We start from the raw sequence: 13,001 nt of genomic DNA, 5'->3' as shown, positions 1-13,001 counted from the left end.
GTTTAACAGTACTTAAAGCTCAATAGTAAATGTCTTAAGTTTTGGCTTGATAGTGGAGGATTTAACACATATGACAACGTGGGTTGCCGGCAATTTTAACGGGAACTGCGCGTGCGTATTGCGTTTGACCGCTGTCAGGGTCTTGTAATATCATGACTTGTAATCAGACTGAGCGGTTTTCATAATTTGATGGGTCAGTACTAAGTGCAACTCTTTATCAGTTGTTATAACAGTGATGGTATGAAACAAATGCCCAATCATTGATCGGCAAGTTATAATCATTTTCTTGACATTAGTGGTTACCATAGCAACAGTATAACCTGTTAAAACACCCTTTATTTTAGCTTTCAGCGCTAAAAACTAAAAAATGAGCTCGGCGACCCCCATTTTTTATTATTGAGTTATAACCAGCAGTTCATGATACAACTTTTGGCAAAGTTAAAAAAATTCTATCAGTGAGGATCAGCGCCACCTTATATTTTTAAAATAATAAGGTTAGTTAATAAACCTGACAAAGTTTGAAAAATCAAAAAAAAATTGTAGAAAAGTTTTTAAAAATTGTTGAAAAATTAAAAAAATGTAAGTATTTTCCTTGTACTAAGCAATGACCTTAAAAGAGAAAAGATAGTCTGGTTTGGTCGAATCAGTCATCCCTTGGTTATACGACGCAGATTCCTCTTACTTTTTAATTCATGGGAAATATATTTTTGTGAGTTAAAACGACAAAAGTTCGGTTGAACTGTCCCAATTACTTGTTGGAAAAACTGTGCAGGGCATTGCTGACATTCAAGCACCAATCACATTCAAGCAAATTGTAATATTCATTAATAGTCGTTTTAGATTTGATCTTATTTTACGTGAATTGTACTTTGTGTGCTGTCTTTCTGTCCAGACCTAAACATAGTTGTTGTTTTGCACTTCTTATAGTCTTTAAATCATTGTTCTATCCTACTTTCTGAATTTGTCGTAGCCAAGCATATCCATTAAATCCCCACAGCTTTCTTCAACAGCTCTTATTAAGTCCTTTGGTGCATTTTTCCACTTGTCAATAACATCTGAAGCATTTCTGTACAGGGAGTAAGCATCACTTTCTTTTGCATTGCTCGGCGGTCTGTTATGGGAAGTTATCCACTTATTAACACTCATTGACCAATCAAATCCCGCAAATCTGTACAGTTCACGTGCGATATTTACGGTATTGACCGAGAGGTCTTCAAAGCGGATCACTTTGAAGCGATTTCTTAGCCAAGATGGGGGATTTAACAACCCCATGCGTATATTCTGTTCTATGGTATCACAAATCCCATGAAGATGTGAACGAAAATCTTGATCCGAATAGTTCTTTTCGATCCATTTAACTGAGTTAACCATCGAGTAAACCACTGCTCTAGGATCACGAACCAAGTGAATAAGTTTCACATCATATCTGTCTTGTTGTTGGAAAAGCTCCTGGAAACTTTCTATTGTTCTGTTCGGCACACGGGAAGTCAAAATCTTGATAACCGTATGTTTGTAAGAGTTACAGGCTTTGCTAAGCAATGTTTTTGAGAACGGCGGGCATCTTGAGGTCTTCTCGCCATCAGGGCATAAATACCCACTTGTGAGCGATTTACTTCGGTAGCGAAATATGGTTTGGGAAAGTTTCGATAAAGTGACTTTGTTGATATTACTGAAATCGCATTTGAAAAAGCTGTCGATTACGTTGTTGCAAGTTTCTTTGTAGTGTACTGGCTCCTTGCCTTTTGTCAAGTGCAATTTGAACACCTCTCGGCTTATTGTATGAAGCGGTTCATACCAATACATAGTTTCTGGATTATTGTCAAAAATAGCTCCAAGGAAAGAAGACCCTCCTCTACCCGGGCTCAATATGATAAGGTTTGTCCTTGAAGCACGTTTCTGACGATGTTGACTTTCTCCCTTTTCTTCAATCAGCTTTTTTCTGTTCTGTAAAGCCAATGATATTTCTTTTATGAACTGAAGTCCTTGTTTATTCTCAGAAGTCCCTGTATTTCCCTCCATTTCAGTCGTGGCTTGAATTGTTTCTTTATTTTGTCGCCTTTTCCCTTTAATGTCATGGAAACTCCAAGTGGAATTGTTTCTTTGAGTAAGACGCAGGGTTGGTTTCCTTGGCAACACTAGAGCAAGGTTGTAGAGAGCCACCACATACAGCGAAATGACAACACAAAATATGACAAAGACCACGTGATACTTCATGGTTCAGTCAGGGCAGGAACCATTCTAAATTTGTTATCTGCGAAGACAGAAAAGGAAAAGTCCCATAAATAATATATTATTAAAAAACATTTATTATAGGGCTTGCTGCCGCCGGCTATTGTACTGAAACTTTGCACGAAGAAAACAAATTCATTCTTCAAACTTGTCAAGCAATTAAATCAATTCATTTTATCGTTTAATGTAATCGCTTCACAGGCGGCCCAGACGTTGTATTAGATTTAGGTGATTATAAGACAATGTATGAGAATACTTTGAAAATTGCTCTAAATAGTACTTGTATGAAATATTTGAATAAAAATATCTTACCTGATGTTTATCTTGTGTTATTTTGGCATTTGTGTGCTTCTGGAGTGGTTCGAGGGCTTAAAGCAAACGTTTAGACGAGTTTTTCTTTCCGACGTTGTGCTTCCCCTAAAACTCGTCTAAACTGACGGCTTTAAAACCACTCCAGAAGCAAAGAAATGCCAAAATAACACAAGAGGGGGGCTTAAACATCAGGGGGCTTTAAGATATTTTTTTTAAAATATTTCATACAAGTACGTACTATTTGGGAGAGCAAATTTCAAAGGGTATTCTCATACATTGTCTGTATAATCACCTAAATCGAATACAACGTCTGGGCCGCCTGTGAAGAGACGGGATATTGGCTTCGTTTTTTTGCGTTTTTATCGGGTCCATGAACACGCAAAAATAGAACTTGGCCAATATACCGCCTTCTTGACCTTACGCTTGTCAAAACACCCTTATATCATATACACCTGATTTATGAAGCGTTGCCCATGAAAAACATAAACCACAAAAGTGCGACCCAAATGTTTACTTGGAAATCGGAAAAAAAGTATTGGTCGTCTGTGCCAGAATGAACATTATAATGAGACAGGTTGCATAAATCATCAAAGAAAGAAAATATCTTAATTATAAATAAATGGAATATAACTAAGTTTACCTATGTTGTCTACCCAGAATCCCATTCGGTCTTATCGTTTATGGTTTATGCTTTTCACAGAGTGAACGTTTCTTCACTATGGTGTACACATATTTGCCTAACGTAGCTTTAGCTTACATGTAATCGTTTCTTTTAGCCACTCTGGAAAGAAAACGGAAATCTATGCTACTGAAGGGAAATTCCTATACCCTTTTTCAGTCGTCTGACCTGAATTTTCAAACATGCTTATTATTATGGCCAGCCGGCATATCGCCTAAGCTCCTGTTATGGCAAAACTTATTCCCTCTTTCTAGCTCAATTTTCAGGTAGTATGCTCGATTTTAATAATAATAATAATAATAATAATAATAATAACATTTATAGTGCGCAAATTTCATATATAAAATGTTCAAATGCGCATTACAAGATTAAAAACGGAATAAAAAAGCTAAAAACTAAAATTACAATTAAGAGTAAACTTACAATGAATTTAAAAAGCTAAAGCTACAATTAAAGGTAAACTTACAATGATTTTAAAAAGCTAAAATTACAATTATTAAAAGTAAAATATAATTTAAAAACAACTATGATAAAAATGAACGACGAAAAAGGTGTGTTTTTAGCTTAGCTTTAAAAATAGTAACAGTGCTGGCACTTCTTATATCAAATGGAAGCGCGTTCCAAAGTTTCGGTGCAGCACAGGTAAAAGAACGGTCACCTAGTGTGGCTTTTGATTTAAAACGTGGATAGCTAAGTAAAAGGTTATCGCTAGAATTCCTGAGATTATATTTGGAGGGGAGCCTAAGAGAAATAAGGGACGATAAATAAGAAGGCGCTAAAAAATTAAGAATCTTAAAAGTAATTATTACGTAGAACAGCTTTGTCCATCACGACCGTATTAATATGTAGAGTTTTTGCATGGAGGTGGCTATTCATGGCAACAATCGAAAACCGGTACATTACTTCACTGTTTTCCTCTGTATTTTTTCTTCGTAATTTTACATCCAATTTTGGTGATGCAACGCTTATTGCATTTGCAGTCATCTTTGCAGGCCGCAGTAAAGTGGATTTGAATCATTCGTGAGCCCGGTCACAAAATGCAAATTTGTTGTTCTCAGAGGCAAAAAATAACATTCAAAGTTGTGCTTTTAGAATAATTGCAGGGAGCCCGAAGGCTCTTACATAAGAAATATTGGGTGCCCAGCTCTCTAGCAAAGTTATACAAGTTGCCCAAAGACAAAAGTACTGTCCCTTTAAACAAAATCTGTCCGACGATCGAAACAAGTAGATCGAAGTTGTTTTGCGTTATCAAATCAAGCTTGAGTTCTGCGAAAATAAAATGGCTAAATCCATTTTAATTTTCGCAAATAGTTTTCGCTGTATGGAAAGCTAGCTACTTATGAGTACAATAAATATATGTTGGTTTCCCCTCATTCAAATAATTTACAAATCCATTGTAACAGAAGGTGTTGGAAAATTGATTAAAACATGTCTTTATAACTTAAAAAATAAATAAATATCTGTTTGCTTTTATCCCGGCCAGAAATCCTAGTGAAGTGATCAATTAAAGAGAATTTGTAGAAAAGTTGTTTCTAAAGCCTGGTTTCCAAATGATCGCAGATAATAGCAGAATCGCAGGTCAAAAATGACTGATTGTTTGGTTTGCCCCTGAATGACTTTAAAACAGTGGCATACGTGCAACAAAGGATCATTATATCTGAGAACGTCTGCAATCATGTGGTTCGATCGCTGCGACCAAGCGATTGGGTGATTTCTGCGTTTCGACGGTCGTCCGCGATCATATGGAATTGTATACTTGAGAAGTGGTGTTTTCATTAAACTTTACACGGAACAAATAGTTGTCGTGCATTATGCTAAAGTAATAAAACTAAAAACTAATGCAAAAGTGACTCCAATCTTGGAATAATTCTAGTGTTCTAACTTGCCTGCGTCCTCAGCTGTCTACAATATACCCAATAATGCTGTAAGCCTCAGTAATTATATATTATAATTATTGAATATCCTAAAAACCCTTTTTCTCTTTCTCTCTGCATTACATCGACGATCCTGGTCGCTTCCACACTGATGTTTTGGTTTATGGCTGCAATCGTCGATATATTGTAGAGAGAGAACAATAGGATTTTAGGAGGGACAGTAATTATGGAACTGTACCCGGGAAAAAATACGCGCTTGCATTAGTATTTGGTTTTTAGGACTTTATAACATAATCAGTATGTCAATAATGCCTCAGAACTCTCACTGAAAGAAAGCCAGCTATCGAAATGAACATTACAGACAAGCAAACAAACCTGAAATGTGAGCACAAGACTGCGGAAATGGCCAAACAAACAAGACAGTGTAGATGCTGAGAATTCTGAATGAAATTTTTGTTGGTATGAATATCTGCAGTTGAGAGACTGGGTATATTTAAATATAACTTTTACCTCATATTTGCCCTAGTAATTATACATCATGATATTATAATTAAAGCCAGACTTAAAGTAATTGCCTCAATGTTTAGACACGTTATTATGTTTTTTAATAAAGTAGTATTTTTTGCGTTGTTGTATTTTACATGGAGGGCTTGGATAAAATGGACGATATACAATGCCGAGTGGTGAAAAAACTAAGGTAAAAACCCGACATACTACTGATATGAGCACGGTTATATTTTGAACGAGGATATTGTCTATTTCGGAACTGAATGCTTTGATAAACAGATTATCTTTAAAGATAATCAAATCGAGTAGTTATGGAGCCAAGAGATATGGGTTTCTATGAGAATTTTGTGAATATTAAAACGAAGTACTTTTGATCTTTTTCACGTTTCTCTGTAGGAATGGAAATAAGCTTTATTTAAACAGAGTACAACTTATTATATCGCCTATAATGCCTTTTCACGTATGTTCATTATTGCGTTACTGGGCCAGTTTTATCCAATATTTTGTCCGGGCAGTGTTAATTAGTAATATATGGAAATGTAATTGTTATCTATACCGCGCGGTCCTTTCCATATATCTCTATGATTTAAATACTTACCGCGCTTGACTATCTAAATTTTCCCGACCTGCTCCCGTCTGGCCTTCTAGCTCAGTCGGTAGAGCGTCGGTAGATCTAATCCGAAGGTCGTGTGTTCAAATCCCACCGGGTCAAGATTTTCTTGATCGTGTGGGAACCCTCCCAAAACTCCTTTTTAAGGGTGTAAACCCAGGGGGCTTTGGCGGTATCGGCAGTATTGCCTACTACCGCACACCATAATACTCATGAATATTATTTACTGTTTATTAGTACTTTATTTCCATGTTATGAACGAATGTAGTCGCCGCCAGGTCGCTAAGTTAATATCGCACTATAGGCTGGTTTTCACTTAGCATATAAAGTACAATTGCAAGAATAATAACAAGCACAACTATAAGCGTAAGTGCATTGAAAAGAAGCCTTTACAGAACAAGGGCGACGACGACATCTTATAATTTGAATTGTTTCATTCTATTGCAGAAAAATCATGTTTTACCATATTTTGTCCAACATTTGAAGATGTCGATATATTGATACACTTTTCTGTGTAGTTGAATTTGAGCAGTCAGCTTATTGTGTACAGCGGCTCAAACCAGTACACGTTTTGTGGCTTGCTGTCAAACAATCCTCCAAGAAAACACCCCTCTGTAACAAACCCAGTGGAACCCGACCCAGTGGATTATTTTCCCGTACCCAGTGGAAATTTAGTCTCCCCGGTACCAAGAAGATAGTTTGATTTTACCCACCTATTTTCCCCCGTGACTGTACAACAGTTGTACAGTGTGATTTTTGTCGAATAGACCTATTTAAAAAACCAGCCCAAATAAGCCGACCCAGTGGGAAATTGGCCAACACAGTAATGTTTTTTTCGAAAACCCGGTGAGAATGAAGATTCCACTGGGTCTGTTACAGAGGGGTGTAAGAAAAGAAGATCGATTCTCCTCCACATCGATCCAGTTTTTGTGGATTACAAACAGGATTATAAGGTTTAGGTCTAGAGGTGTATTGTAAGGCTAATATTTAGAAATATTGGAATTTTTGGTTTATTGTACTGTGGGGAAACAACCTCAGAATTTGAACATTAAAGAATTTGTGTGGTTACATGCAAGAAAACTATCTCAGAAATAAAAAATATTAAAGAATTAGTGTTGGTTGTAAGGACATCATCGCAGAGTAAAAAATATTCAAGGATTTGTAGGGATTATTAGAAGTCCTAAACAGTTGGTTACCATTGCAACAGTTCTGTCTACAGTTGTGGCTGTCTACAATTGCGTTTCGCAAAATTTTGTGTTGCTTTATACTTTAAGTTTACCGTGAATTTAAAAGTCTTAAAATTTCCAAATTTTTGGTTGTCGGCAATAATATGTAGATTAAACCATTTATAAAAGCTGAAAAATAGAAATTAAACGTAGACTGTTTCAAGACCCTTCTTCAAGGTAAGCACGCACGCTGGTTAAAAGTCGACGAGGAAAAGGGGAGAGGCCCTGGGAACGAGGTTGGAAAAGCTGCACCTGGCACCAGTCTGCTGACGTCATGGCCTTCCTGACAAACGCAAGTTCGCTCTATTTGAATTTCGTGAGACTTAAAACTTCCCCTTTTGAAAAAAAAACTGTGTTAGAAAAGATTCGAAACGGGTATTCACAGAAGCAAGGTATTTTTTAGTTGCGATCGTTAAAATTTAGTCCCGCAAAAATAAGTAACATAACGTAGATCGTGCAAATTTGCAAGCTTCAGTGCTCTACTTGGGTACCTGCAGTAAATTCATCTTAAAATGGAACATCTGCCTAATTATTAATAAGTTCCTTAGATACGAGCCTGTAGCAACGGAAATCACAATTTTGCTTTGCTTCTGTATTATATTTTTGGTCTCTTTTTCCTTTTTCCTGATTACATCAGCTATTTAATTTAACATCGCTTTTTTAAAAAATGTCCGAGAACGAAAACGAATTATCCCGTTTATTGGTATTGTGGCAGGTGAGCAAGGTATTAAGGAATAAGTTGCCAATAAAATTGACTGACGTTTTACATCATTTTATGGCGTAGCCACTTCGTTAATTAAACACCTTAGCTAAGTAAACGCTAAACTCTGCACGTTTAACTCTGTAAGTTAAACTCTGCACGACAAAGGACGGTATACGCTGTATTTAAGTGACCGTGTATGACTTCAAAGTAGCAGTTTTAGCTAGAAATTTATTTAGTCGTAAACAAGTTATTTGCAAGCTTAGCTAAGGTATACCTGTCGGGTATAACATTAATGGAAAGTATTATGTTACTTCTCACCTGAATTAAGGCATGGTTTTTGTTTCGTTCTTCGTTGCACCTGCTACCCGAGACATATTTATTCCACAAACTTAACATCTTATCAAACTATAACACCATTTACGTGAACATGCATCTCGAGCTCTGGATTCTTGCTGTTGTCTGCACGACTGTGCACGGTATAGGCCGTATTTCACAGCCAGATTTGAAAGCTGTTAACTTTGCTAAAGTCATAGCAGGACATAAGCTAAATGGAAGCGTGATAAAAGAAATAGAAGTGGATTCCGAAAGTTCTTGTCGGTTTGAGTGCGTTGAGGAAGAGCGTTGTCAGTCTCTCAACTTTGGAACTACAGAAAACAACGCTGGCAGATACAAATGTCAACTATGTGACTCTGATCGATTCACTGGTTCAATTAACTTCACAAAAGATGGAGATTTCAATTACAGAGGAATAAAGGTAATTCGAAGCATTTATTTTGACGGAATTATTAGGGCCTCTTCATATGAGCCCGGTTGACCGGGCTAGCCTAGTTACCGATCGAGATCTCGTCTCATTCCTTTTACCATCTTTATTATTTACTACAAATTTGGATGTGTTCTTATAAAAAGGCGGGCTAACCGGGATGGAATTTTTTCCATTTGAACACTCCAGCCCGGTTACCGCGATGAACCGTTTTTTTTTTTTTTGAAATAAAAAGCTTCGCTTTCGCAACTGGGCGGTCAAAATGGCGTAATTTTGCCCTGTATGTTTTTTTCACTTTAGAAGTATGCGAATATGCTTTATTAGTAAAGTTGCAAGTGTCAATAAAGCTACGATAGTCGCGAACGATGCAACTTTATGTGTCGCTATTTTGGTTTCGTCTCTTGAATTTCATCCCGGTCGATCGAGCTGAAATTTCCCATAATGAACAGACGGAGGCCCTTAATTGAGATGGAATTTATATTCTTTATATCATCTAACAATTCCTACATATTGAAGGTCAATGATATCTTACGCCTCTAGCACTTAAGGCTAAGACTCGCAACTATGGGTCCGGACGCACTGGGCAAATTTTTGTTTATTTTGCGAAAAAATCTGTCACCAGTTCCGTAAGACAAGTGCGCCCGGTGATTTTCAGATCTACCAAATTTTGTCAAGCCTTACCAATCTTCAAAGGCGCCGTCGTCCTGCCTCGGAGCAGGACAAATTTTTGTCAAGCGTCAAAACTGACAGATTTTTCAATTAACACGACTTAATCTTAAAGAAAACGTCAAACAAGAATATTTGATCTCGCTTTTAAAGCCAGTTGTCTGCCAAAATATTTTCTTTTTTCTCGACAATTGAGCTGTGAACGGCGGAGGACGGCAAAGATATAATGACAATCGACTCAGACAACAATATATATATGCTCGCAGTACTCCTGGCTTGGCACAATTTTTAAACCGCCCGAGTACAAGTACCGCTGCTGATCAAAACGAAAGCGCGGCGAGCCAAGACTATTGAATTGTACTAAAAGCGATAAATACGGCTCTTATCGGCCGGAACGTAAGACTCTTTTCAGCGAACGGAAAGTTATCGAAGGTGTACAGTTTTAACATGATTGACACTTTCTGGTTACCAAAAAATTTGGTGTTTTCAAGTGCGTCCACGATTGCCAAATTCAAAATTTGGTAGAGACAAAATTTGTCGAGACTTTTGGTAGAGCCAAACAAATTTTGTCAGTCCAGTGCGTCCGGGCCCTATTACAACCTTGTGAGAAACTTTTGGAAAAACAAAATTCCGAAGAAGACATCTTCTAACTTTGTCATATTGTATCAAGTTGTCATAGCTTTGTTTTTTTATCAAAAGTTGCCATAGCAACATGGAAGACGTCCGTTTATATCACACATTGTCAGTTCTCTCAAACTTTTTCTAAAACTTTTCTCAAACAAGTCTTCATGTAAATTACTTTCTTATATTTCAAGGCAAAAGTTTTTTGGCTTCCCTATATGCAAATTTTGACAAAATTCTCGAAATCAATTTCTGAGTATTTCATCGTGCTTTTAAAAAGTATGATGAAAGTATAAAGTGCATTTGTGCACTTGCTACGTTTTTTCGGCTTGTTTTTCTCTAGTAATCAAGAAAACGGAAATAATTATGGATCACCTCGGTACTCCCTTCGGTTAAGAAAAGGCTATTGTTTCTTGTGCATCTTCCCTAGTCGTTGACCTTCAATTGGAGACAGAAAAGTGTTTATGCTACAATACCCAGTCGAAGCAAGAAACTATCACGTGATGCAAACACAATACTTTAACCTACAACACGCAAATGTTATACTTTTTTAAACAGAGTGCCTGTGAGACGGGCAACTCGCCATGCGGCGACAAAGGCGTCTGCATTCCCAACTATCAAGATGACAGCCTAAGATGCAAGTGTAGCGATGGATATGCAGGAAAACCTTGCAGTAAGTTCAGAGCTGTTACACCACAAATTGTGTGACTTGACTTGAATTATAAGGACCCATTTTAAATAACTCAGCGTTAAATATTATTCTCTCTGCGGAGGCAAGGTGGCCGAGTGGTTAGAGCGCCGGACTTGAAATCTGGAGGTCGCGGGTTCAAGTCCCTTTCTGACCACTACCAGGATTTGTCCTCGGTCACCCGAGTTCTACTCCTCGGCTATGCTTGTAAATAGCCAACTGGCCTACCTCCTGCCAGTTGGGATTTTTAAACATGTTATGTTTATTTACAATATTTGTTTCACATTGGCCCTGAAAAGCCCCATTCCGGAAGTGGTCAATTAAGTATATTTATTATTATTTTTTTTATCAATGAAAAGAGCCAAAAAGCTGCGCCCAACTCCTTCAAGATGGTTTCACATCCAGTGGCGTGTACATTATCAATCCAGATGGCGGCAAACCAATGCAAGTGTTTTGTGACATGACCACGGACGGTGGAGGTTGGACCGTTTTTCAGAAGCGTTTAGACGGCTCTGTTGACTTTTATCTTGGATGGCGATCCTACAAAAAAGGTTTTGGAGATCTGAACGGCGAGTTCTGGCTTGGAAACGACAATCTTCACCGTTTGACAGCCGCCGATGACGTCATGCTAAGAGTTGACCTGGAGGACTTTGATGGGAACATCACATATGCTAAGTACACGACTTTTAAGGTGGCAGACGAGGGAGATAAGTACCGGCTTTTGATTGGAGGATACAACGGCACGGCTGGTGATTCGATGGGCATGAATGCTTTGATCTCAGCAAAGTAAGGAAATAAATTATCATTTATTCAATTTAATTTACAGCATGGCATTCATTATAAATAGGTATTCCCAAAGCCTTAGTTGGCTAAGCGGTCATCTTTCGGTATATTTTTTTTCAAAATAAAATCAGCAGGATTCATTGATATTTCGTGGTCGTTTTTTTGAATAAAACCAGACATTTCTTTTTCACTCGCGGTGGTTGGAAATGAAATGATTGTAGCAAACTTGCCACTATGTGACGTATTGGCTTTCACCTTCTCATATTCAACGCGCAAGTATTTTTATTCATATTTTTATTTATTCAAAAATGCATTGACAAATTAGCTGTGTTTATCTTTTCCTTTTTAGTAATATGCAGTTTTCAACCAAAGATAAGAAAAATGACCTTTTAGCGAATGACAACTGTGCCCAGATGTATGAAGGAGCCTGGTGGTACAGGAATTGCCACGACTCCAATCTCAACGGTTTATACCTGAACGGGCCACATTCTAAATTGGGCGTTGGAGTCAACTGGCTCAGCTTCAGAGGATATTACTATTCACTAAAACCGGCGGTACTGAGATGAAAGTAAAGCCCAAGTCTAAGTAGTGATGTTTTCAAATCAATCTGTCCGGCCTTAACTATTTGTACAGCAGCACTTAAAGCCGGGTTTACACGGACAATTTTAATGCGACAAATATATTTGATCGTGTAGATGGCACAACAATTATTTGTCAAAAGTTAGTTCAAAGTTTAGTGCGCCAGTAATGACTTTGGACAGCAGAGATGCACAAAGATACGCGTGCTTAGTGCCTAGTGGGAGATTGGGAGACTGGCGACGAACAATTATGTGACAATTTTTATGTCACTTAAAAGCTGGCTCCAGTTTCTCAGCAAATATATTTGTCACAAAACATTGGCCAATTTTCCTCGTCTACACGAGCAAATAAAAACTGTCATATTAAAATTATTCGCGTAAACTAGCCTTAAATATTGGGGCGTGTATTATATTTCATCAGAAACCCATAACTGTTATTTGGCTGCAGATAATTGAAAAATAATTTAATTTGCTTTAAATGCTTGGAAGTAAACTATAAAAGTGTTACGTAAATCAATCCTGGTATTACAGGGTATAGAAATAAAAAGTGTGGCGAGGGTATTCTCGCAGGGAGTACTTGAGAAAGAAATGGAGAGTTGCAAACAGTTTGCAATGTCATGTAAATAATAATTATATTTATATTAGGAATAATAATAATCGAATTATAAGCTTTATTTAGACAGAGTACTAAGCAATTATTGGATGAGGTTGAGCATGATATCGTGAATTATCAAAATCGAGGTCTGTGTTATCTGCCGAAGCCGA

The 13,001-nt window shown here is 37.4% G+C and overlaps 1 protein-coding gene and 1 pseudogene across 2 annotated transcripts; one reads left to right on the top strand and one right to left on the bottom strand.

Moving 5' to 3' along the window:
- Positions 1–5,545, bottom strand: LOC144641727 (carbohydrate sulfotransferase 3-like). Its single transcript, XM_078500758.1, has 2 exons — positions 5,470–5,545; positions 1–2,251 (listed from the first exon to the last, which is right to left on the bottom strand). The coding sequence occupies exon 2, from the start codon at positions 2,212–2,214 to the stop codon at positions 949–951; it is 1,266 nt and encodes a 421-aa protein (XP_078356884.1). The 5' UTR covers positions 2,215–2,251; positions 5,470–5,545; the 3' UTR covers positions 1–948.
- A 2,123-nt stretch (positions 5,546–7,668) lies between these two features.
- Positions 7,669–12,498, top strand: LOC144641726 (microfibril-associated glycoprotein 4-like; annotated as a pseudogene). Its single transcript, XR_013568610.1, has 4 exons — positions 7,669–8,894; positions 10,746–10,860; positions 11,235–11,661; positions 12,008–12,498. The product of XR_013568610.1 is annotated as a microfibril-associated glycoprotein 4-like (transcript).
- The last annotated feature ends 503 nt before the right edge of the window (positions 12,499–13,001 follow it).

The sequence above is a fragment of the Oculina patagonica genome, chromosome 2, assembly GCF_052425735.1.
Source record: "Oculina patagonica isolate OP01 chromosome 2, crgOcupat, whole genome shotgun sequence".
In the NCBI taxonomy this organism is placed as follows: Eukaryota; Metazoa; Cnidaria; class Anthozoa; order Scleractinia; family Oculinidae; genus Oculina; species Oculina patagonica.
Note: the sequence above shows the minus strand (reverse complement) of the source record. Positions and strands in the feature narration are given on the sequence as shown.